The sequence below is a fragment of the Hoplias malabaricus genome, chromosome 2, assembly GCF_029633855.1.
Source record: "Hoplias malabaricus isolate fHopMal1 chromosome 2, fHopMal1.hap1, whole genome shotgun sequence".
In the NCBI taxonomy this organism is placed as follows: Eukaryota; Metazoa; Chordata; class Actinopteri; order Characiformes; family Erythrinidae; genus Hoplias; species Hoplias malabaricus.
The window spans coordinates 12880411-12908008 of record NC_089801.1 but is presented as its reverse complement, the minus strand read 5'-3'; the positions used below and the strand labels follow the sequence as shown (position 1 = coordinate 12908008).

General features: G+C 37.5%; 1 protein-coding gene across 3 annotated transcripts; it reads right to left on the bottom strand.

The window, feature by feature from the left end:
• Positions 1-334: 334 nt before the first annotated feature.
• LOC136687760 (butyrophilin subfamily 2 member A1-like) lies at positions 335-27598 on the bottom strand. Of its 3 annotated transcripts, none has more exons than XM_066662307.1 (16): positions 27435-27598; positions 25387-25449; positions 15384-15731; positions 15055-15213; positions 13292-13429; positions 11532-11621; positions 10452-10517; positions 10276-10344; positions 9612-9692; positions 9083-9151; positions 7999-8079; positions 6414-6494; positions 5885-5953; positions 4801-4881; positions 2474-2500; positions 335-2391 (listed from the first exon to the last, which is right to left on the bottom strand). In XM_066662307.1, the coding sequence occupies exons 1-16, from the start codon at positions 27442-27444 to the stop codon at positions 1862-1864; spliced, it is 1962 nt and encodes a 653-aa protein (XP_066518404.1). In that variant the 5' UTR covers positions 27445-27598; the 3' UTR covers positions 335-1861. The 3 variants fall into 3 exon arrangements, with proteins under 3 accessions (XP_066518404.1, XP_066518405.1, XP_066518406.1); XM_066662308.1 differs by having other exon boundaries at positions 5885-5950; XM_066662309.1 differs by having other exon boundaries at positions 9083-9148.

Here is a 27598-nt window from a genome sequence, read left to right as displayed (position 1 = left end):
ACATTAGGCTTGTTGGCTTCATCACATATTTTTTAAATACATTTAACAATTGAATGAATTAACCAGCAACAGATTGTTTTTCTACATTAATCATAATCTGGTGTGTACCTTAACATGTGAAATGACTAAATTCACATTCTCAGGTCACATTCTCTTGCCTTAATATATTCCGTAGTTCTGACACTTTCAGTATTAGGCAATAAAGATGTTACAAATGCCATTTCTATCTGTTACAAATGATAATTAATGACCTATAAGGTGTTTATTACATAGTTATTAACATGCAATAAGCAGGCTTTTAAACCATTTATAAACCTTTATTAGTGTAGTCTTATTTTAAAGTGGTACCATATATCTTTACAGCTGGGTTCAGTGTCTGTGTTATACTGACCAAAATTTAACTATAATGAGTGGTCAATCACTCTGCTGTTTTCATTGAGAACAATGTGAAGAGAATCTTGTATTTTTCTCATTGGCTTCTTGTGCTGTGTAATGTGGTCAAATAAATGCACTTTTATTTTTGTTATATACTATATGAATGTGGATACAAAAATATAAAAAACACAGAAATAATACATTAAAAAACTTTACATATATATCATCAACAGAAAATTTGAGAGAATTCTCCCAAAATGTGACACGCTTTAACACTGAATATTTAATCATTAAGAGTAAAATATAAAAGACAGCAAACACCATTCAACCATAACAGCATGACCACCTCCATTTTCTGCTCTCAATGTCCATCCTCTTGCCTCCAATGACCATACAAGAGCATTTTTGTAGATCTCTTCAGGACCACCAGAGAGCATGTATATTTAGGCTTATCGATCATTCTCAGCACCAGTGACTCCGATGATCAGTGAAGCTGATAAAATGGACAATGAGTGTAGAAACAAGGTCATCTTCATGTTATGGTCCTCCTTTTCCCTCCCACAGTCCAAAAACACATGCTGGTGGGTGGATTGGTGCCTCAAAAGTGTCCATAGGTGTGAGCAAATGTGTGTGTGTATGTCACCCTGTGAAGCACTGGTGCCCCCTCCAGTGTGTGTCCCCTCCTTGCGCCCTGTGATTCTGGGTAGGCTCCGGACTCTGAACTGGATCAGCTGTTTCAGACAATGAATGAATTAATGAGTTTCCAAAATGACTTGATATTTACATTATCAACAGTTTTTCAATACTTATGTAAACAAAGGTACTTTTTCCTTTGGATGACAAAAGAACAGTGCACTACAAATCAGTTTGAGCGGAACCTTCTTAAACCTCCCTTATTTTTGAATGAAAGTTTTGCTTTGATTGACTTCCTCAGCTGCCTTTAACCGCCATTAAACTGGTAACATTTTAGACTGTGACAAGCTTAGGGCATTTTAATATATTTTTCACCTGCTTTCTAAACATAAAGTAGCTTCATTTTCAGAATCTCAGTCAACTGATTAAGTACAGCCCATATTTGTTTGAAAAGTCTGAGCCAGTCAGTTAAGGCTTGACAAGTTCAGAGACTCTGAGACTTTTTTTTTCATTATTTTACCCAAATTTCCATCTATCAATCTATAAATATATCTATAAATCAATCCTCACTTGTTTGCTAGGTTTATCACACCAAGCTGACATTTTTGTGTGTAGCTTGTGTTTACATCTTTGAAAAAATAAAACATATCATTTAGTCAGAGATGTAAAGTTTAAAATTCCACATTATGTGATAATTATTTGTCACTATGGGTAACTGGAAGCTTAAAAAAAACTAGCATGTGATACAAGATTTCATTTCCTCAACCATTGCATCTGTCATGACAAGAGATGACATGAGACATAGCCGAGCAAATTCTGTCAGAAGTCAATATACATGGCAGGTTACATCCTTTCAGTCCACACAAATGTTTACACGTATTTTGTCTCTGATTCCGGGGCTGATCAGAGGATACAGAGATGTTTTCAGGTTCACGTTGGTGAAAGTGTAGATCAGTGATTTTTTATGAACGTCATAAAAGGACACAGTGTGTTGATCACAGTCTAAGAACACACCGACTGTAGTGAGTTCATCACTGACGTCTGATAATGGAGATGGAATCGGTGAATCTCTGATATAAACTCCACGCTCTTTTTCATAACAGAGAACCCAGAATCCATTCTGTGGTGTCAGTGGGATCCTGTGAAGTCTCTCAGCCTCAGCACTCGCCACCCCAACAAACCACGAGAGTTTCTCTTTAGGTTTCTGACACACTTTCACCTTCCAGTAATGTTTTCCAGAGCTGAACGTCTCTTTACACAGAGAGAAGATTTTCAGTTTCTCATCTTCATGATTCTCTCTTGGTTTCAGGCAGAACACACCCTTTCCTTCGTGTGATACTCTGAAGAACTGTGGAGTCTCCTCTGGGTCTATGGTGATTTTCACTGTGGAAAAAAAAAGAGAATCTTTATCATTTTAAACTCTAAACTCATGAAAGTACAGTAAGGTGTTGAACTAATTTCTTACCTTTGAACATTTTCATCTCGTCCCACTCTGTTTAAATAATAACAAAAAAAAAAAATACATTAAATATCGACATTTGGTGTGTGTTCACAGCCTCTAGTGCAGTAGTGTGTGTGTGTTTGTGTTCACTGCCACAGATGGGTTAAATGCGGAAGACACATTTCTTTGTATATTGTAAAATGACAAATAATTGCACATTATCATTAGATCTCAGATGGAGAAAGTCTTTGCTGTGGCTTAGTTTCAAGTGTGGGTCATATGATATGGCTGATAATATTGATAAAAGGCCTGAGAGTTTTGCACTCCCCCTTAGTGTCTTCCTTTGAAGCCTTTGAAAATTTCTCTCTTTCTGGGTTCTTTCCGCCCCACCTTACACAAGCACCAAAATAATAAAAAATTAATAATTAAATAAATAAATTAAAAAGTAATAAATATGTTCTGATCCAAGGAAAGACATTTACGCTGTTTTCTTTCTGTGCCTCTTTGGTTGAGAAGGTCATTCACATCTTTCTTTTACTATTTTTGTGACAGCCAGCTTTTGCGGTCCATTGTTCCATTTTCCCCCTAAGCCAAAAGTGGTGGATTTTATAATTAGTGTTGTTTTTCACCCATATTCTGACACCTTTTAAGGCGTGTTTTTGCATGAGAACAGCAACAATAAAGCCCAGGTTCAAACCCAGTGCTGTTCATCCTCATATTATAAGTATTGTAAATAATATTGCTATTATTATATTTTTGGGCTATCCTTTATCAATGTATTTTACAATATAAAATGACTTACTATTTAGTGTACTGAAATTATTTGTTGAGTAATGCTGCACCAACTTACCCTAAATCTATTAATCTTGATTGAAAAAGTAGTGATCAGTGTGTAATGCGTCCAGAATTTTAAAATGACACTGAACCATGAAAAAAAGTTTTGTTCCACCTATTAATACTGTCACAGGAGTGACTGCAGAGTGAGGAGTCTTCTCTTTCAGTTTAATGTTCACACAGGTGATGAGATCTGTGTTTCAGTTTCCGAAAAACAGCATAAAACCTACTGTTTGCTCACTACATTTCTGAACATCAGATTTTAATACCTATTATCATGCATTCAGCAGAAAGTAAATGAAATTATTTATCCATAGCATTTAAACACCTTTCAATTTATCAAATATCACCACCGTCACACCATGACCTGCTTGTCTGTATCTATGTAGAAACCACAGGGTGAATAAATCTGAATGAATTTTACTCAATGAACTAACAGATTTACTACAATATTTACAAGATTTAAAAATAAAAATTACATGAGATTTCTATTAAATAAAGCTGAATTAAACAATAGATATGTACTTTTATTTCATGGAAATAAAAAAATGCCCTTATGCACCCCCTCCTAATATTTCATAGCTTTTCTTAAATCTCATTGATATATTCATTCATTCATTATCTGTAACCATCCATCCATCCATCCATTATCTGTAACCGTTTATCCAATTCAGGGTCACGGTGGGTCCAGAGCCTACCTGGAATCATTGGGCGCAAGGCAGGAATACACCCTGGAGGGGGCGCCAGTCCTTCACAGGGCAACACAGACACACACTCACACTTTGGAGTCGCCAATCCACCTACCAACGTGTGTTTTTGGATTGTGGGAGGAAACCGGAGCACCCGGAGGAAACCCACACGGACACGGGGAGAACACACCAACTCCTCAAAGACAGTCACCCGGAGCGGGAATCGAACCCACAACCTCCAGGCCCCTGGAGCTGTGTGACTGCGACACTAGCTGCTGCGCCACCGTGCCGCCCTACTCATTGATATAAGCTTTTAAAATATTTAAAATTGTTATACTGTAATGTATGTGTACAGATCAATATTTGCAGTTTTCTGTTAGAGGCTTATTAATTTGCTCTATCACACATTTATCTGCCGCGACCCTGAAATGGAGAAGCGGAGAAGAAAATGATGATGATTATGATGACACATTTATCTGTAGATGCTGGTGAATTTGCTTGTTTCCGCATTCTGACTGACGTTTCCTTCTACAAACAATAAATAAAACCCAAATACTCTTTAAAAATTTGCTAAGAATAAAAAATGCAATAAGCCATCTTTAGGTCAGATTTATATAAATATTTTTAAATCAGTCAGAACACAGGCACGATGGATATATTGGACCCACCTGTAGGCACAGATGGGAGAGGTGTATCTTCAGCTGGAGTTTTATTCTGCTGCAGCAGTGGGTGTGATACTGAGAGTCTACAAACTCAGTGATATTTTTGTTTAAATGTTTTAAGTTTTAACTTTTACAACTACATGTATATTTAGTAAAGTATGTTTACCTGTAGAAGTTTGGGGTTGTTGGACCGTCTGAGGACTTCTCTCCTGCTGATCTACACCTGCAGATCCATGATCAGCAACATCTGAAGAATGGACACAAATTGAAAAAGTTTACTGTTCTCCACAGATCTGTGATTCTGTTTCTGACAAACAGCATAAAACCTACTGGCTTTGTTTCAATAAACATCTCTGGTGTTGGAGCCATGATTCATATTAGTCCACTTGTTGCAACGGCTCTCCAAGGTGTGATCACCTCCATTTTTCTGCTCTCAATGTCCATCCTCTTGGCTCCAATGACCATACAGGATCATTTTTGTGGGTCTCCACAGGACCACCACAGAGCATGTATATTTAGGCTTATAGATCATTCTTAGCACCAGTGACACAGATTAGTGAAGCTGATAAAAGGGACAATTTAGGTTTAGGTTAATAAGTCTATTAATCTTGTGCATTTTCAATGTACCATTCAGAAAAATTATTATAAATAAGCATATTTACAAGGAGATGATGTATTATTGGCCTATTGTACATTTTTATACTTTTATTTCCCTTTTGGCTTGACATTGGACTTAAAATGAGTTTGACAGCCCTGCACAAAGCTAAGGATCTATACATTTTTCATAGCAGCTGTCAAATTCTACAAAATTAACACCAGACATTAGTAAATAATTTTTCCATTTATATAGATATCTTGTAGTATTGCAGATGATTTTCTTGGAATGTACTGAGTATCTTAGAATCACTGTATCATGAAACCATTGTTATCACGGGCAGAATATTATGAAAGTTTCTTTTTGTGAGTTACTCTGTGAAATATTCATTGAACAAATCAAGAGGAACAGCTAAAAATACACTGCAGAAATCACTGTGTTAAAAGTTTATAGCATTTGTTCTGTCAATTATAAAGTTACAATTATGGTTTTATATTAACAATATACACAAATTCTATTAGAATTTATTAAATTAGGAAAATATGTGGAAGTTGGAGGCAGATGGAACAGAACAGTTTCACTTCTGCAGGAAAAGCTGAAATAATTTAGAGCCATAGTTATAATTTGCCAGTTTTCAAACAGTTGAAATGTGTACCTTGCAATGGGGTATTTTTCACCTCAGGAGAATTTTGTTTCTCTGATTGTTCCTGTACACCAGGACCTACTGAAACAAAACACAGACTCAATGTTGTTGATATGAAATATTTTACCACTATATTTTCCCATATTAATTCAATGCCGATCCACTCTCTGTTCTCTACACCATCCACAGACTATCCATGCAAAATTCATGCAAATGATTTGCTATATTCCTAAAACATAGACTATATAAAATATCCTAAAATGTATCTAATGTAGGAGCTACTTATTTTGAACTGATCTCAGTAATGGAACAAGCATCACTTCCTGTGAAATATAAACACAAAAGAACAGTCTGTATTTATGTGACCAGCCTCCACTCTTTAATGATACTTTAGTCTGAACAGAGCAGCACAAATTCATAACGAAATACATCTTGTTGGTGAACAGTGTACTGTTATGTATTCCAGTCTATTAAATCAGTGATATTTCTGTTTAAGTTTTAACTTTTACAACTACATGTATATTTAGTAAAGTATGTTTACCTGTAGAAGTTTGGGGTTGTTGGACCGTCTGAGGACTTCTCTCCTGCTGATCTACACCTGCAGATCCATGATCCACAACATCTGAAGAATGGATACAGATTGAAAAAGTAGTGATCAGTGTGTAATGCGTCCAGAATTTTAAAATGACACTGAACCATGAAAAAAAAAGCTTTGTTCCACCTATTAATACTGTCACAGGAGGAGTGACTGCAGAGTGAAGAGTCTTCTCTTTCAGTTTAATGTTCACACAGGTGATGAGATCTGTGTTTCAGTTTCCGAAAAACAGCATAAAACCTACTGTTTGCTCACTACATTTCTGAACATCAGATTTTAATACCTATTATCATGCATTCAGCAGAATGAAAATGAAATTATTTATCCATAGCATTTAAACACCTTTCAATTTATCAAATATCACCACCGTCACACCATGACCTGCTTGTCTGTATCTATGTAGAAACCACAGGGTGAATATATCTGAATGAATTTTACTCAATGAACTAACAGATTTACTACAATATTTACAAGATTTAAAAATAACAATTACATGAGATTTCTATTAAATAAAGCTGAATTAAACAATAGATATGTACTTTTATTTCATGGAAATAAAAAAATGCCCTTATGCACCCCCTCCTAATATTTCATAGCTTTTCTTAAATCTCATTGATATATTCATTCATTCATTATCTGTAACCATCCATCCATCCATCCATTATCTGTAACGGTTTATCCAATTCAGGGTCACGGTGGGTCCAGAGCCTACCTGGAATCATTGGGCGCAAGGCAGGAATACACCCTGGAGGGGGCGCCAGTCCTTCACAGGGCAACACAGACACACACTCACACTTTGGAGTCGCCAATCCACCTACCAACGTGTGTTTTTGGATTGTGGGAGGAAACCGGAGCACCCGGAGGAAACCCACACGGACACGGGGAGAACACACCAACTCCTCAAAGACAGTCACCCGGAGCGGGAATCGAACCCACAACCTCCAGGCCCCTGGAGCTGTGTGACTGCGACACTAGCTGCTGCGCCACCGTGCCGCCCTACTCATTGATATAAGCTTTTAAAATATTTAAAATTGTTATACTGTAATGTATGTGTACAGATCAATATTTGCAGTTTTCTGTTAGAGGCTTATTAATTTGCTCTATCACACATTTATCTGCCGCGACCCTGAAATGGAGAAGCGGAGAAGAAAATGATGATGATTATGATGACACATTTATCTGTAGATGCTGGTGAATTTGCTTGTTTCCGCATTCTGACTGACGTTTCCTTCTACAAACAATAAATAAAACCCAAATACTCTTTAAAAATTTGCTAAGAATAAAAAATGCAATAAGCCATCTTTAGGTCAGATTTATATAAATATTTTTAAATCAGTCAGAACACAGGCACGATGGATATATTGGACCCACCTGTAGGCACAGATGGGAGAGGTGTATCTTCAGCTGGAGTTTTATTCTGCTGCAGCAGTGGGTGTGATACTGAGAGTCTACAAACTCAGTGATATTTTTGTTTAAATGTTTTAAGTTTTAACTTTTACAACTACATGTATATTTAGTAAAGTATGTTTACCTGTAGAAGTTTGGGGTTGTTGGACCGTCTGAGGACTTCTCTCCTGCTGATCTACACCTGCAGATCCATGATCAGCAACATCTGAAGAATGGACACAAATTGAAAAAGTTTACTGTTCTCCACAGATCTGTGATTCTGTATCTGACAAACAGCATAAAACCTACTGGCTTTGTTTCAATAAACATCTCTGGTGTTGGAGCCATGATTCATATTAGTCCACTTGTTGCAACGGCTCTCCAAGGTGTGATCACCTCCATTTTTCTGCTCTCAATGTCCATCCTCTTGGCTCCAATGACCATACAGGATCATTTTTGTGGGTCTCCACAGGACCACCACAGAGCATGTATATTTAGGCTTATAGATCATTCTTAGCACCAGTGACACAGATTAGTGAAGCTGATAAAAGGGACAATTTAGGTTTAGGTTAATAAGTCTATTAATCTTGTGCATTTTCAATGTACCATTCAGAAAAATTATTATAAATAAGCACATTTACAAGGAGATGATGTATTATTGGCCTATTGTACATTTTTATACTTGTATTTCCCTTTTGGCTTGACATTGGACTTAAAATGAGTTTGACAGCCCTGCACAAAGCTAAGGATCTATACATTTTTCATAGCAGCTGTCAAATTCTACAAAATTAACACCAGACATTAGTAAATAATTTTTCCATTTATATAGATATCTTGTAGTATTGCAGATGATTTTCTTGGAATGTACTGAGTATCTTAGAATCACTGTATCATGAGACCATTGTTATCACGGGCAGAATATTATGAAAGTTTCTTTTTGTGAGTTACTCTGTGAAATATTCATTGAACAAATCAAGAGGAACAGCTAAAAATACACTGCAGAAATCACTGTGTTAAAAGTTTATAGCATTTGTTCTGTCAATTATAAAGTTACAATTATGGTTTTATATTAACAATATACACAAATTCTATTAGAATTTATTAAATTAGGAAAATATGTGGAAGTTGGAGGCAGATGGAACAGAACAGTTTCACTTCTGCAGGAAAAGCTGAAATAATTTAGAGCCATAGTTATAATTTGCCAGTTTTCAAACAGTTGAAATGTGTACCTTGCAATGGGGTATTTTTCACCTCAGGAGAATTTTGTTTCTCTGATTGTTCCTGTACACCAGGACCTACTGAAACAAAACACAGACTCAATGTTGTTGATATGAAATATTTTACCACTATATTTTCCCATATTAATTCAATGCCGATCCACTCTCTGTTCTCTACACCATCCACAGACTATCCATGCAAAATTCATGCAAATGATTTGCTATATTCCTAAAACATAGACTATATAAAATATCCTAAAATGTATCTAATGTAGGAGCTACTTATTTTGAACTGATCTCAGTAATGGAACAAGCATCACTTCCTGTGAAATATAAACACAAAAGAACAGTCTGTATTTATGTGACCAGCCTCCACTCTTTAATGATACTTTAGTCTGAACAGAGCAGCACAAATTCATAACGAAATACATCTTGTTGGTGAACAGTGTACTGTTATGTATTCCAGTCTATTAAATCAGTGATATTTCTGTTTAAGTTTTAACTTTTACAACTACATGTATATTTAGTAAAGTATGTTTACCTGTAGAAGTTTGGGGTTGTTGGACCGTCTGAGGACTTCTCTCCTGCTGATCTACACCTGCAGATCCATGATCCACAACATCTGAAGAATGGACACAAATTGAAAAAGTTTACTGTTCTCCACAGATCTGTGATTCTGTTTCTGACAAACAGCATAAAACCTACTGGCTTTGTTTCAATAAACATCTCTGGTGTTGGAGCCATGAATCATGCCAGTCCACTTGTTGCAACAGCTCTCCAAAGTGTGATCACTCCTAACGAGCAGCTTTAATCTGATGCAGGTGTTAGTGTTTGTAATGAAAATTTTCAGGGTGATTCCATAGTTTTTTCCTCAGAATTGAATGATTCCATAATTTATTCCCTGTGCTTGTTCTAAATATCTAACTGTTACTGGCTACAATTATTTTTCCTTATTTCTTTTAGTGTTTCTTAAAGCCAGAAATGCCTTTAGTTTTTTGTCATATCTGTGATCTGCTTTTTTTCTACAAAATTAAACAACTGAAGGAACATCTGGTGATTCCATAATTTTTGCCAGTGGTTGTATTTGCCTTTTTCTTTAGTAAAAAAAATCATTTTTCCTTCCTGTAATAATCCATTTGTAGATCAGATATTTGTACACAGTTCTGAAACTGTGTGAACACAGATGATGGTGAGATTTGACCCACCTGTAAACACAGATTGGAGAGGTGTATCTTCAGCAGGAGGTTTATTCTGCTGCATCAGTGGTTGTGTTACTGAAGGGAAGAGAGTGTTTGTATGTAACCAGTTCTCCTGTTCCTGATCTTAATGATATGGTCATTCATTTACAGGATGTTGTCAATGTTTTATACCAGTACTTTACATTCTGAACTGTCTTCATATTTGTCACTCTTATAATCTGGGCTCTTTCTCTTGAAGCCGATTAGTCCTAAAACACAGAAACACATATTCAGTGTTAAATGACTGATTAGTTATGAAACTTTTAGTTTAGATGTTAATCAATCTCCTCTTTGCCAAAATCTAACTGGTATTTATATCCTCATGCAGTAGCACATTTTTGATATATGATAAAACATATATATTTTTAATAGATTAATAGATATGATCTAATAAACTGAAATGCTATTAATTAAAACTTGAATTCACATGTATTTTATTGACACGTTTTGACAAGTTTTAATTTGAATATATTTTATTAAAATATGGGAAGTGTGGGAAATGTGGGAAGTGAACGGTAAATTTTCTAGTACCACTTTAGAATAAGACTACACTTAAAAATGTTTATAAATAATTTATATACATTCTGTTTATTAATGGTTAGTAAATATATGTTGTTAATGCATTAACCATTATTAATAATCAGTTACAACATATAGGCAGAAAGGGCAACAGTGACGTATTATTTGCCAAATAGTGAACTCACATCCATCTACTTATCAACTGACATTAAGCCTGTCAGTTTTATCAAATATTTTTTAATACATTTAACCATCAGGTTTAATAAATTAACCCCCAACAAAGTGTTTTTTATACATTAATGATCACTAGGTTTACTTTAACATGTGAAATTATTAAATTCACATCCTCATGTATGAGCTTATTCTTTACCTTGACATTTTCTGTAAGTTATATGACACTTTTAATGTTAGACAAAAAAGATATCACTGTTGCCCTATCTATCTCTGTTACAAATGATCATTAATGAATTCTAAGGGGTTTAACCTAATTAATAACCATGTAATTAACAGGTTTTTATGCCATTTACAAACCTTTAAAAATATATAGTCTTTTTTTAAAGTGGTACCAATTCTCTAACTTTAACTATTTACATGCTAGAGATTTTATTTTAATGGTGTGTAGCAAAATAGTCTTAGGTCTATGACAGTGGTCTGATACTCGACAGTGGTGTAAATAATGGCACATTTTCTTTTTTATATAGCACCTTTTTGATGTAGCACACAGTAAACTCCAACTCCAATGATGCACAGTAACAAGAATAACAGGGTCGTGATGAAGGCTTCTTTCCATAACTCTGCACAGATACACACAGAGATATAAACTCAATTAACCATTAATATCTATTAATATAAAAGATGTGTTAATGTGTTCATGAAAGATTCAGTTATTTAGATATTTATTTATATATTTGTATTAAAATGAACTGCTCTGAAGGTATTTTTGACAATATAGCCACCAATATTTTGCTCCAGTCTACAGAGAATTTAAAATGTTTGAGTTCATATTCAGTGTTCTGCAGCATTAGGACTTTGCATTTAAAGGGTTCATACTATATATTATTCTTGTACATTAGTTTCCCCCCAGGATGTCTACATACTCTAATATGATTTGTCATAATTAATTTACATAAGACAATTTTCCAACTTCTCCTAATCCACTGGAATTAACCAGGGCAGTTTTGTTACTGTGCCTTTATTACTGTTGTAATGTATGTGACTGACTTTAAATAGTCCGAGATGATATAAATGAAATAAGGAAAACAATACGCATTTTCCACATATTTTGTACATTAGAACCCTTTTCCTAACAGCTAGCACATACTGACACAACTTGTTTACTGTAGAAACAGACTTTATCAGATTTAATTATTCATAGTTTTGTGAATTACTTTCCAAATATGGATTCATATAAGGGATAGGCACAGAGCTGGGGTACCTCCAGCCAGCAGAGGGAGATCCCAGGCTCAAGCCCAACAGCCTACACTGGGGTAGAGGGGTTTGTAAGATTAAGGGGGCAGCCTTGGTTGCTGATTCGATCACCAGGACTGGTGGGAACATCCATGGATGAAGTGCCCTTCAGAACCCCCAAATGCTCCAGGTGCTGGGGATGGCTGCCCACCGCTCTGGGTGTGTGTTCACAGCCCCTAGTGCAGTAGTGTGTGTGTGTTTGTGTTCACTGCCACAGATGGGTTAAATGCAGAAGACACATTTCTTTGTACGTTGTACAATGACAAATAATTGCGCATTATCATTAGATCTCAGATGGAGAAACACTTTGCTGTGGCTTAGTCTCAAGTGTGGGTCATATGATATGGCTGATAATATTGATAAAAGGCCTAAGTTTTGCACTCCCCCTTAGTGTCTTCCTTTGAAGCCTTTGAAGATTTCTCTCTTTCTGGGTTCTTTCCGCCCCACCTTACACAAGCACCAAAATAATAATAATAATAATATATTAATTAAAAAGTAATAAATAGGTTCTGATCCTAGGAAAGACATTTACGTTGCTCTGTTTGTTTTCTTTCTGTGCCCCTTTGGTTGAGAAGGTCATTCAGAAGATTTCCTTCTTTTACTATTTTTGTGACAGCCAGCTTTTGTAGTCCATTGTTCCATTTTCCCCCTAAGCCAAAAGTGGTGGATTTTATTATTACTTTTGTTTTTCACACATATTCTGACACCTTCTTTTAAGGTGTGTTTTGGCATGAGAACAGCGCCAGTAAAGCCCAGGTTCAAACCCAGTGCTGTTCATCCTCATATTATAAGTATTGTAAATAATGTTGCTATTATTATATTTTTTGAGCTATCCTTCATTTTTGCTCAGAACCTGGATCCTATCTTTCAAGCCTATGGTGACTAACCTAGTGAATCTAACTAGAGTTGGATTTTAACTAGTAAATCAAACTCTATTATTGTCAATTGTATGTATCCTGATACAACATACACATTTCCAGTTTGATTGTTGTGTTACCTGTTGGACTTTGTGGCACCACTCTGCTTTCTCTTCTGTTCTCATTAGAGGCAGTCACACCCACAGAGCAGGAGAGCCACTCTGTATCAGAGGGAGAGATGAGCAGCCAAGAGCTCACATTCACCAACCCTTCAGAAGCTGACAGAGAGAGACAGATGGGGAGAGAAGAGAAAGAAATGTTTTCTTTCCTTTTGGAAAGTTCAGTTTCTTGCCTCCTTTTGTTCTGGAACTGAGTTATGAGGCAAGGAAATGAAAACTAAAGCCTTGGTCAAACTGCATGACTGGATATTTAGAGCTACACGGTTCCCGACACAGTACTTTTATCAAAACAAGAACAAAAGTACAGACAGAAATCAAGTTTCAATATAGTACAGGGTCTGAAAGAAGAGTATGTTTGAAATGTAAGTGCAAATTTCAACATACAAGAGCTGTAACTGTAATAATATCCAAGGATATTATTATTAATGGTTAGTGAGCTCCAGTTGCTAAATTTTCCTCCCAGCAAAAGTCCACACCTTAAGATTTAAGCTTTGTCTCATAGTGGTGCCTCAGATTGCTGCTTTTGTTAAATGTCATGACTTTGGAACATATAAAAACTGATTTAGTACTTGCTGCAGGAAGATTAATGCAAGTTATTAAAAAGCTTGGATTCCTTTTTTAATGCTTCACTTCACCTCTCCCATATTAAGTCAATTACTGAGGCTATTTGCTATCATCTGCAGAATGATTTACTACATTGCTGTCCCTCTCAAAATGCTCTACTGGCTTTAACTGGTATGTAAATTGAACTTATTATATTATTATTATAAGAATGATTTGTTAATTATTTTTTTGTAAGTTTGCTTTTCTGAATCAACATTCCTTATTTTTGGAGTAAGCATGCTGTTCTAATTTTCATGTCCCTCTTGCCTCCTCCAGTAAATGACCCATGCAAGGTAAGCAATCAATTTTACTGCAGACTGAAAGATGATTTTGCCATATTAATCGGATTCTACTGCCATGAGTGCCATTTCATGTATATTACTATTAATTTATATTATTTCTTTAAAAAATAACATATTATTTATTTATCTACAAATAGATAACAGAGGAGATAAATTCATCATTACGTACACTCAGAAGAAATGTAAGGTAAACATATATTATTGGTCAATAAAGTCCAAACAGCATTTAAAAGTCCAATTGTGTTCCGTAAACATACATTACATTCTCTTCTCCAGAAGGAGAGGTGAATAATTGTAAGTTGTCAAACAGACAACGTAATATAAGTCCTGGAGATGAAACGGGGTATGAAATCAACACAAATTTAAAGTGTAGTTACAATAGAATAAGGTACAATTATGTTCCCTAATTAAAGGTACAAATATGTTCCCTTGAGGGTACCACCACAAAGACAGCAAAAAGTACCATCACAGTGACAGTACAGGTCCACTCCGAGGTCACCATTTGATGATGATCAACTGTTGGCCCTCCTCCAGAAGTTACAGAGTGCACTTTCTGCAGTGCTGAGCAATGACAAGAGGCTCTTTTCTCTCTTTTACAACAAAATTATAATAACTTCAAAGCTGCAATTTTAAGGCAATAATATAATGGTACATCATGCAGTGTGATGATTGTTGTTTGTATGATGGTAACTGATGAATACCAGAAGCCTTTTTTTCTTTTTACAACAAACATGTTCAAGCCTTTGCAATATGTTTAAAATAAATATTGAAAATATAGAATGAAAAATACTTTAAGGCTTAAAGTGTTAAAATGATTACTGTTGGTGAACTTGTCATTGTTGATCTGTTTCAGGTCTTTCCCTCCTGCATCTCTCCAGATTAGTACTGGTGCTGGGTGCCAACCGTGTGAATGACAGGAAACATTTACCTGTCCCCCACCTGCATTGACTACAGAGAGGATGGGAGTGGAGCCAAGGACTAGGAGAGAGAGCAACAACACAAATGTAAATACACTATTAGCTTTTCTTAATAATAATAATAATAATGACAGAAAATTCTGGGAATTCTAAGAGTGTGTCAAGACACATGCAAAATATACACTGCATCACATTTAAACACTGCACTTATCCAACATCGCTCAGTTTTACCTTGTATTTTGAGGGAGACATTGCCCTTGTCATACCAGCTCTCACTGCTGACATGACATATGTATTCTCCTTTATCTTCAAGTATGAGGTTGTCCAGTTTCAGAGACACATCCCCTTTGTCAAGGTCCCCTGAAAGGGAGACTCTGCCTGTATACTGTTCATCTGTTTGGTTTGCCTCAATCTTCCCCTTATTGTAAAAAATAACTGGTTTACTATAGGACTTAGGACGATACCACCGGACATCCATGTTTTCCATGTTTTCGTAGTTATGAACAGTGCAGGGCAGAGACACAGAGGCTCCAAGCTGACCTGACACTGGAGCCTTAGTAACCACCACAAAGAATACTCCTGTAATAGAGAGGATTTGAACAATAAAATCAACAAACTGGCTATACATGGCACTGATTTTAAACATTGCTTGCTATTTTAGTAATACATTTGCAACCTTAGTGATATTCAGGATTATGCTTTACATTGATTATTTTATTGAAATGGAAACTGAAGTTCCACAAACATCCTGAAATCTCACCTGAGCCAAACCCCAACATTTCCTCCCACCCAGACATGTGAAACATTGTAGCGTTTGAACCTCAAGATTGGTGTTTTAAGCTCTGTGTCATGACATAACAGAAAGCTGACAGTCGCGGAACACAGTAAATAGTCCTTTTAATGTCGTTATCCAAAAGAGTAATCACAAGGCAGGCAAAGTTCAAAAACAGGAGCAAACAGTACCTCAGAGGATGGGCAAAAACCGTAGTCAAAAACAGGCAGAGTTCGAAAACCAAAGAATACAAACAGTACCAAAAGGGACAAGGCAGGAGACGTAAATCGGGAACACAGGCAGGAAGTAGGCAACAAGAAACCGTCAGACAAAATACAAGGGAACGCGTTGTAGGCATGGGAGAACCAAAGCAATACTCGGCAGGGAACAGTTCACTGAATGGGGTAAAAATAGGGAGACAAACAGGTGTTTGTCCCCCCCGACCGAATGCACCGGAGGAGGCCTGGAACGAGGACGGCCACGACGACGACCACCCAGCGGAACAGAGTTACCGGAGCTAGGGACGTCTGCACATGCGGAGGGCTGAGATTGACGTGGGTTTCTGGATCGAGACATAGAAAGGGACGGAGCGGGATTGGAGACTGATCCTCTCGGGCGACCTCTGGGACGGGGAGCCGGCTTCTCAGGATGGCGAGAGTGAAACGCCAACACGAGACCCGGATCGTAGATGTCCTTTGCTGGTACCCATGAACGCTCCTCTGGACCGTACCCTTCCCAATCAATAAGATACTGAAGAGTTCCTCCACGTCTACGTGAATCCAGCACCTCTTGCACAGCATATGTGGAAGAGTCCCCAAAGTCCACTGCCGGGGGCGGAACGTCGTCGGGCTGCAACTCATTCAAAGGGCCTGGAACCACAGGTTTGAGGAGACTTCATTAATTTTACCAGAAATACGAAAAGGACCAATGTACTTGGGCAGGAGCTTCCTGCACCTCCCCTCAAACCTGATATCCTTTGTAGCCAACCACACCCTTTCTCCAATCTGGTATAACGGAGAATTCGATCTGTTCTTATCAGCCTGTTCCTCATATCGGGAAAGGGCCTCTGTGATGTGTAGATTAGGTTCTTCCCACACCTCCTCACTGCATCTCATCCACGAGTCGACTGATGGAATCCCAGATGTTGCTGCAGTCCAGGGTGCCAACGGGGGTTGATAACCTAATATACACTAAAAGGGGGTGAGACCTGTAGTCGAGTTAACCAAAATGTTTTGTGCTATTTCTGCCCACACCAAGTACTGGGACCAGTCTTGTGGATTCTCATGACAATACATTCGTAAGAACTTTCCCAGCTCTTGATTAACCCGTTCACACTGGCCATTGCTCTGGGGATGATATCCAGAGGTGAGACTAACATTTACCCCTAAATGTTCAAAGAAAGCTTTCCAGACATGTGAAGTAAACTGGGGACCTCGATCGGATAAAATATCTTCGGGAATTCCATAATGACGGAATATATGTGTATATATAGCTTTCGCTGTCTCCAGGGCCGTGGGTAATGAAGGAAATGGTATGAACTTAACTCCTCTAGAGAACCGATCAATGACTGTGAGGACTGTAGTACATCCCTCCAATAGAGATAGGTCCGTGACAAAATCAAGCGCTAAGTGCGACCAGGGACGTTCTGGAACAGGTAGAGGCATTAATTTACCTGCATGAAGGTGTCTTCGACTGAGCACAGACTGAACAAGATGCTACACTCTAAAAAATGGTTGGGTTGAAATAACCCAAGTTGGTTCAATTTGTCAACCCAGCGCTGGGTCAAATAGGGACAAACCCAGCATTAGTTATTTTAACCCAGCTATGCTGGGTTACCAGTTTAACCCAACAGGCTGGGTTATTGACATTGACCCACTATTGGGTAAAAACAACTATATTGTAGGGTTACGGCAACCTTTGGGTTGGTTCATTTTTAATCAATTTAATGCAAGCATGCACACAAATATTATTCCAGAATATTTTTATTAATAAGCCAACAAACAAAAATAAAAATATAATCAGTGTCTAGCTGGAATAAAAGACATACGTACAGTAGTCAAGTTATCAAAATATTGACTATTTTGATATTGATGATTTTTATACATTTAAAATATTCAAAAATAAAATGTAAAGTGTATTTATATTGTTTATACACACGGACAACAGGAGAATCAAGCAACACAAAATAATTTACCAAGAAACACATCTAGTCCAGAAGTCCACAAAAAACAAGTTCAAATTATTTTTCTTCAGGTTATAAATGTTATTGAAAATACAATTAATAAATGACAACAAGATATTAGAGGTCAAATACGTAAAATGCTTTGAAGCAAACATCCACTGCTCTCAGTAGTGTGCTCTGCTCCAGAGCTTCTCCACTGATGATTACAAAAGCTTGAGAACAACGACTGCAGTCCCCAAGCATCAGAACATATGGAAGCTCCCTGGTGTCCTTGGTATGTCTTAAATACTCAGCCATATTACTTCCAACCTAGGAAAACAAGTTGAGCAAAGGTGGGAAAGAGGAAATTGAATTAATGTATGAATGAGTGAATAAATTAACAAAATCACAAACTAACTCACATGGAATTCCAGGGTACAGCCCACAATAGGTTAAGCGTTTGTACTATATAACAGAAATAAAAAGCACCTGCACATTTGTGGCCTACAGCCTGGACACTAAGCTTTTAGAGTAATGATATGTTTGGACAGATGCTAGCTTTGATAGCGTGTCAGTTACCTTTCTTTGTTATGTTTATCCCAACTTTACATTATATTTTACTGATATTTTTCCCATGTTCGCACATTTAAAATAAAAATGCTTTAAATGTAAATGTCTAAAGCCCATAAGAATAAAAAAAGTCAACAATTATATAAATTTTAAATTCGAGACTTCGACTTTACAAATATTTACAATGTAAATTTAAACAAATGTATTTATTTTTGCATAAAATTGTGATATATCTATGAAAAACAAACACGTGTGTTTATGAATGTAACTGTATTTGTACAAACTGCAGACCGTGAGTCACAGAGTGTGATGTGAACAGTGAAACAAATTTATGACTTGTGTTTAATTTGTGGACTAACATTTACACATTTGTAAAGTATTTTGAGACTAATCTCTCTACATATGCGGTGTCCAACAGACGTGGATATTCTTGTAGTATTTCTACAACTGTTTTGGTCCGATTCTCCCTTATCCATTAGCTCTATGGATTGCAGTCACCTTCATGTATTGTCTAACCTGGCTTGGTGGATGAATGTTGTCCTTAAGCCATTCTTGCATAGCCCTCTCCACAGTCACAGCAGACGCTGAGGAGTAGAGGTAATAAAATACATTTTTTAAATATATTTTAAAAAAAGAAATGTGATTAAAAAATAAAAGATTTTAAACCTAAATATAAAACAAAACTTTCCGGGTCAGTGCTCTGGGGACAAATACATGCTTTATACATACCTCAATATGCGTACAAAAGTTTAAAGTGTTGTGTACCAAATAGTTGTCATTTAAAGGTCATCACTGATTTTTAAGGTAACTGTTGTGTAGTATTAAAAACGACACTTGTCTTTTAATGAAAAAAAAAAATTATTTTGAAAAGGAGAGTAAAGAATTTAATTACCGAAAGCGCTACAAAACTTAACTACTCGAGTTATAAATGAGTTTCTGTGGTAATTCAAACAAAGAATAAAACTTACAGTTTTCTCCCCCTCAAACATGGTGTTTACCTTAAAAGACGCAAAACTTACGAATGTAAACAAAACGGAGAGAACTGTGTTTTCCAACAAATGTAGATATTCCCTTTAAGCGGGACATCAAATTTTAGGAATTAATGTTTGAAGATTCCAGTCTTCGTTTGAACAAATTCATCCATGTGTCCCTGCAGATATCAACATAACATTTTAGAAAGACATGTACAATAATTCATAGTACAAGACCAAATAAAAAAAACACCATGTGTAAAGTTAGAAAGTCAAGATGATCCACTGTGTTGACATAATATTGTTGACATAGTATTACGCATTTATTAATGGGTTGCAGCTGACGTCACATTGCCGAGTACCCGTCATGTTCATGGGTTGAAATGACAATCTTTTTGGCGTGGGCACCATATTGGGGTGCGACTGTCTGGTTTCAAGGTGCAACACTAATGAATATGAATAGGAAAGATGAATATATTTATGTCATACACAGCTCCTGTTAACAACTAGTTAAAGTTAGTGTAGTGCGTGTTTTATAAGAGGTACATGAGGAATAAAGGGTATTAAAAGGTAAAATATTTGTGGTTTGTGTTTTTACGAATATAACGAGTGGTATTAAAAGGTGTTTAATGCATTTTGAACAAAGAAAAAGAGGAAAGAGACTTTTTTTAAAAAGCGAACAATCATCACAGTTACCCTTTTTAAGATGGAACTACTAATTCAAACAAGAAGCTAGTGAATTACGCCAATGTTAGCCTCATATACTGACAGGTTTAAGGTAGAAATAAACATTTGAATACGAAAAATGGAGAATAAGAAGCAAACGTCTTCCGAAAATGACCTTTAAGGTGGAAGGGGGAAAATAAATAAGGAAGGCAACATCAGCTTCGACTAGTGACAATTTTAACACTAGGAGCACAGAGAGCCGGTGTGTATTTGAGCCTGTGACTGACTTTACTCCGTGTGTTGTGTCGGTTTTGGTGTGGAAGGGAGACTTTAGTCACAGCTGTGAAACCAGCGGCTCTCTTTGCTCCGGTCTCAGTCGGTCAAATAAGCGCGATGCTTCTAGTGTTAAGGTGGAAATAAAAATTCTAATACGAAGATGGAAAGCTATTTTCTGATTTGACATCGTGATTTTTATCACTCGTTTCATAAGTAAAAAAAACAAGCAAAGGAGGTATTCATTTCAAAGGAATCACAAGCACTGGTTAAGGAGTGCTGTACAGATTTTTTTTTTTAGCGCATTGGTTTTCATATAAAAAGCGAACATCCCAATAGGGATAAAGCATGACATACCCTAAGGCTACAACACACGGGCCATATCAGTCGAAGAACGGCAGAAGTGAACTTAAGTCATGTAGAGGCTTATTCAACTCAGCTAACGCTATCTATTTCTACCTCACGGAGGCGCAGAGCAGGAAATTTATCTGAGGTACCGCTAGCATAGCTGACCTAGCATTAGCAGGCAAGAAATAGCATCAAAGCAACGCCAATGTTAATAAACACAGTACTTCCAAATTGGGTACACTAAAAGATACAGCGATAAACATCATAAATATAGGTTTAGTAAAAATCAACCTGACTTAGGTAGCTAGTGCCGTTAGCCTGGGTCTTTATTTCCTTCGGCAGAATGATAATGTCCGTTAGTCAGGAAACTGGGATTTACTCGCTGACCAGAAATATGAACTCAACTAAGATCCCGATTAATACAAAACGGTTTTAATCTATATATTAAAATTATGTAAATGAAAAAAAAACTTACAGTTATGCTCACGGCCAAAAGAAATTCTTCTCCTCTGGTGTTCAGCTTCGGTTTCTTCTTTTCGCTCGAACTTCTCGGCTTCCCGCCTATTCCGACGCACGACGTGACTGTTCCCTTTCAGGTCCGCATACACAACCCAACGCTGCTGGGTTGCTTGTTATTAACCCAATTTAAGTCAAAATAACCCAACATCATGACCCAACATGCTCAACCCAGCAATTGGGTTATCACAATAACCCAGCATTTTTTAGAGTGTACGAATTCATGTACATCCGCTCTTAATGACCCCCACCAATAACGTGCTAGAATAAGCTGTGTAGTGCGTCTCTCTCCGGGATGACCTGATGACAGTGACGAGTGGGCCCAGGTAATCAGCTTATTACGAAATACAGGCGGTACATATGTTTTGCCTTCAGGACAAGCTTCAGATACTCCTTTTGACCCATTTTCCTGTGCAATCAGTTCGTCTAATTCCCATCTGATAGCTGCCACCGAAACGGAGGAAGGTAGTATAAACTCAGTTGATTCTTCACCTTTTTCCCCTAATTCATTCTGATTAAAACGAGAGAGCGCATCAGCTTTAAGGTTACGATTACCTGGCTGAAACGTGATGGAAAACCGGAACCGGGAGAAAAACAGCGACCACCTGGCTTGCCGAGAATTCATACGTTTTGCAGTACGAAGATATTCCAGATTCTTGTGGTCAGTTAGAACTGTGAAAGAATGTAGAGAACCTTCTAGCCAGTGTCTCCATTCCTCTAAAGCTAATTTTACCGCTAAAAGTTCTCTATCTCCGATGCCATAGTTTCGTTCAGCAGGTGATAATTTATGTGAAAAAAAGGCAATAGGGTGTAACTTAGGAAGTTCCCCACTACGTTGAGATAGTACCGCCCCTACACCCATCTCCGATGCGTCGAACTCAACCACGAAGGGGAGTTCGGGGTTCGGATGTTTTAATATGGGAGCAGTAGTGAAAGCTGTCTTGAGACGTTCAAAAGCACCTTGGGCCTGAGCAGACCAACACAAACGATGGGGACTACCCTTCAGTAAGGCAGTAAGTGGGGCTGCAATAGAACTAAAGTTCCTAATAAACCGTCTGTAGAAATTCGCAAATCCTAAAAAGCGTTGAAGCTCTTTAACGTTAGTTGGGACTGGCCAGTTCACGACCGCCTCAACTTTCTGGTCGTCCATGACTATACCAGATACACTGATAACATATCCCAAGAATGAAATGGTTTGTTGGTGGAATTCACATTTTTCTCCTTTTACATAAAGGTTATTCTCCCTTAAACGCTGAAGCACCTGACTGACCTGTTTTATGTGTGTTTTAACATCTGGAGAGTAAATCAAAATGTCATCAATGTATGCAATTACAAATTTTCCCAACATATCCCTGAAAATGTCATTGATAAACTCCTGGAACACAGATGGAGCGTTTGCCAGCCCATAGCTCATCACTATATACTCATAATGTCCCTTGGTAGTACTAAAAGCAGTTTTCCACTCGTCACCCTCCTTAATTCGAACAAGATTGTAGGCACTACGAAGGTCCAACTTGGAGAATATGGTAGCACCTCTAAGTTGCTCTAATGCAACCGGAATAAGGGGTAGAGGATATACAAATTTTTTAGTTATATCGTTCAGGGCACGATAGTCTATACAAGGTCTTAATCCACCATCCTTCTTTTTGACAAAGAAGAACCCCGAAGATATTGGAGACTTTGATGGACGTATAAACCCCTGTGTTAGAGCTTCTTCGACATACTCCTCCATGACTCTCTCCTCTTCCAAATTCAAAGGGTAAATACGTGATTTAGGTAAGGTAGCACCTTCTACAAGTTCTATCGCACAGTCATACGGCCTATGCGGGGGTAGTTTAGTAGCTTTGGTTTTACTGAAGACGTCTAAGTATTGGGAATATACGGGAGGAATTTTTACTGACATAGTTGACTCTGGACTCTCCACGGAAGTGGAATGGATAGAAATGTGTTTAAGGGCTAAACAGTTTGTTTGACAGAAGGATGACCAGGATGTGATTTCGCGTTGGCTCCATGAGATCGCTGGGTTATGAATTTCTAAGCATGGTAGTCCCAAGATAATCTGAAAATCCGCCTTGGGTAATACCAGGAACGAAAGCCACTCGTGATGCAGGAAACTTGTTTGGAACCAAACAGGAACTGTCTCATGTGAGATGAAATCTCCTCCAACGGGAAGGCCATCAAAAGCTCGGACTTGGATCTGTTTGCACAACTGTTTCGTCTTAATTCCCAGCCGGGTAACGAGGGATTGTTGAATGAAGTTTCCTTCGGCTCCAGAATCTATTAGCGCTGGAACGACAAGAGAAGTTCCTTGGCAGTACACTTTGACAGGTATGAGAAAGGATTTTGATATTAACCCTTTTGTGGGTACACTCACCAAGTTAGCATGTGAAGTCCTCTCCAGGTTTTGAGTCCGGACTCGCGGAGGACAGCGTGTACAATCACGACGAATATGATCAGAATCCTCCACAGTATAAGCATAGTCCACCGTGGAGACGACGAAGGCGTTCCTCTTGAGAAAGCCGCATAGTATCGCATTGCATAGGATCCGAAGGAGGACTAGGACTGGGAGCTTGACTTTGTACCGGGCGGAAAGGAAAACCAGGAACGGATTGACGCTTGACAACGTCTTGTCTTTTACACGGTGTCCGGGGACGTTTCTGCAGGAGTTGGTCTAGGCGGATGGATAAAGAAATTAACTGATCCAATGTTAATCCGTCATCTCGACAAGCTAGTTCCGTGAGTATTTCTGGATTAAGGCCATTCCGAAAAACATTAATGAGTGCAGGTTCATTCCAACCACTCCCAGCAGCAATAGTCCGAAACTATAACGCATAAGCGGCAGCCGTTCGAGCTCCTTGCTTAAGTGTGAGAAGGATCTCACCACAAGAACGTCCCTCCGTAGCATGGTCAAAGACTTCACGGAAAGTAGTGACAAATTCGGGATATGTGTGATTGACTATATTGTCCCAAGTAGCGGTGGCCCACTCAAGTGCTTTACCAGACAGACGGGAGACCAAAAAAGCAATTTTTGCCTGGTCGTTACTGGGAGGAGAATTCTCAAAAAATATAGAACATTGCAATAAAAACCCGCTACATTTAGCCGTATCACCTTCAAAAATCTCCGGTTTACTGACAGGATAACGAGAATTCAAACTGATAGACGCTATAGGAGGACTGGGATTAGGGCTAGGAGCAGGAATACGAGCTATAAGGGCGTTCACACTCTCCAACACTTGTTTCAGCTGGAGCTGTTGACTCTGTTGTTGTTGAGCGAGAGAATAAACAGATTGAGTCACACTAGCCAACATTTGCTGGTGTTGACCTAGCATCTGGCCCTGACTAGTTATAGCCGTTCTAACGGCATCTGTGTCCGCTGTCTGCATGGTGGCCGAGTATTCTGTCATGACATAACAGAAAGCTGACAGTCGCGGAACACAGTAAATAGTCCTTTTAATGTCGTTATCCAAAAGAGTAATCACAAGGCAGGCAAAGTTCAAAAACAGGAGCAAACAGTACCTCAGAGGATGGGCAAAAACCGTAGTCAAAAACAGGCAGAGTTCGAAAACCAAAGAATACAAACAGTACCAAAAGGGACAAGGCAGGAGACGTAAATCGAGAACACAGGCAGGAAGTAGGCAACAAGAAACCGTCAGACAAAATACAAGGGAACGCGTTGTATGCATGGGAGAACCAAAGCAATACTCGGCAGGGAACAGTTCACTGAATGGGGTAAAAATAGGGAGACAAACAGGTGTGTGTAATTAAAATTCTGGTGAGGGAGACCGGCGGGTAGTCATGTGACTGACAGGTGCATTCTGGGAATTTGAGTCCTAAGATGTAGGCGTGACACTCTGGTTTTGCATTTTAGGCTTATTTATAATCCAATTGAATCATGAGATGCCTAGAGATTCCATCCCTAATAACTACTGCTAGCACATATTGAAGAACCACACTCACCAGTATTTTGAGCATGACAGACAGTCAGGGACAGAAACAGCCAAATCCCCGTCAGTAATATAGCTGTTGAAAAATAATGACATATGTCATTTTATGTGAATACAGACAGTACGTACATATATTTCCTTTTTGTAAATTAGTCTAAAGCTTGGTTGGAGACTTATAACATATTCAGATGTTTTGGAGTGCAGAATGAAGGATTACAAATATACTTCACTGTACTGGCTAAGTTCTCCTCTATTAATTCCAAGTTCATATAAATCATCATCAATGGCCAAAATACATAAATCTGTTACTCATTTACTGTCAAGTCAGTTTTTCCTATTGCGGTTGTCAACATGTGATAAGACCTGTCGCACTTCTTTGAGAAACAAACACCCACACATTTTGTGGTTATTTAAGGTGGTATGGTTTCTAAATAAGTAATAAATAATAGAAGAATATAGTCTTATGCCAACAGCATCTGCAATACATACAATGGGAGTAAACCGACTGAACTTGAATATACTACTTGGTTTAAACTTTCTGTTATGAATTTAAATATCCCATTTATGCCTTTTTGTATTTATTTTTCCTAAGGATTTTGTGTTTTATCATTCTCTTTTTTCCAGTCTTTTCTCACTAATATAATTTTGTAAAAATAAAATGATAAAATGGAGCATATTTCTCTGTGTTACACGACCTTTTCCTTTACACTGTTTAGACATTTAAGAACTGAGGATAGCAGTTTGTGGTTTTGCAATGTGATTTATGCCCTCTCTTACTGGACACATGACATCAGCTGCTCAACAGTCTGTGGCTGCTGCTATCAAATTATGTTATACCTAGAATGGATTTTTACATAAAGTATGAAAAGAGCACACAGATGCAACAAAACAGGCAGGCGTAAAGAATTCCTGCTAAACACTTAAAAATTAATTGCTTTAACAATTTTACAAACAGTAAAGCAATTAAACAAGACTTTTATAACAAAAAAACGTCTTATGTTTTTCTATTTTTGTCCTACATTTTCCTGTAATACAATAACATAATAAAAAATTTCAAAAATCACATTTAAACTAAGACATTGATATGAAGCACAAAAGCTTTTTAAGGACATCTGATAACAGGGGAATGCATTTTGGATCATATCTTCTCATTTTACCGTGACCCTGAAATGGAGAAGCGGAAAAGAAAATGTATGTATGTATGTATCTTCTCATTTTTAAGAAACACCTGCATGACAAATGCTATGGCACTCCAGCAAAACTGTACTAGTTCTTGTTTTTGAACAGTCTCTCTCATTAAGTTTAGCACAAAGTGGTGAAACATGACACAATTTTTATGACACAGACGGACTCTTTCAAAGATTCTCCTACAGAGTATTACTTTTCATAAGCAACTGCTCATAATGCAATTGTTAAAAACCATAAATATTCTTTGGGAACCTGTCCTAATTTATTTGTAATCATAAATCTGATTTGTTTTTATTTACACCATACAGTGAAGATGGTCATTAAAATACTGGAAATATTTCTTTTTACATTCGTCACTTGAATAAAGGTTCAAGAATATGAAATGATAATCTTTGATTTGTTTAATTACTTTTTCTTCAGTTGCAGTGTATTCAGTGCAGAGGGAGCTATGATTATTTATACACTTTGTAATGTTATCTTGCTATCGTTTGTCGACTTTTTACATCCCCATCAGGTTACTAGAACGATTAAGATTCACTTTAAAGGTGAAAGAATACAGGTATTGTGAATTCCCGTGTATTTCCACATGGAAACGACAGAATCCATCCCCCACTGCAGATGCTGCTGTATTCGTTTATAATACGTTAGCTTAGCATTTAAGCTATTTGCGGTACCCTGAGCAAACACAGTAAATAGAACGGCTTTTTAATGTTCTTTCCAGCTGTGTTTTATATTCCACACCTAGGTCGCCTAAGTCTGACAGAGAGCTTAATCAAATCTTTGACGTCTGTGGTTTACTGAGCAGAAACAGCTCGTATTTTAGCTACAAGACGAAAATAAGATAAATATATGCTAGCTAAATAAGCCCCTTACCTCTGACCATAGTTCCAACAATTTGTGGTAAACGCAAGTGTGGATCCTCATAAAGATACACAAAACGTGTGACTAACTCATGAACAATCAGGAGATCAGGAAAGAGGTGTTAAATATTAACATCTAGTTTCGTTTTCCCATGCTTCCCATAATAGTGGAGGGCC

Bases quoted from the DNA above. Each gene is read 5' to 3' on its own strand.
- LOC136687760 (XM_066662307.1), bottom strand. The intron at 13,430-15,054 runs GTAATCATTTTA...TCTCTCTGTCAG, and splicing joins CAATGACAAGTTCACCAACA to CTTCTGAAGGGTTGGTGAAT. The intron at 8,080-9,082 runs GTACACATTTCA...TCCATTCTTCAG, and splicing joins GAAAAATACCCCATTGCAAG to ATGTTGCTGATCATGGATCT.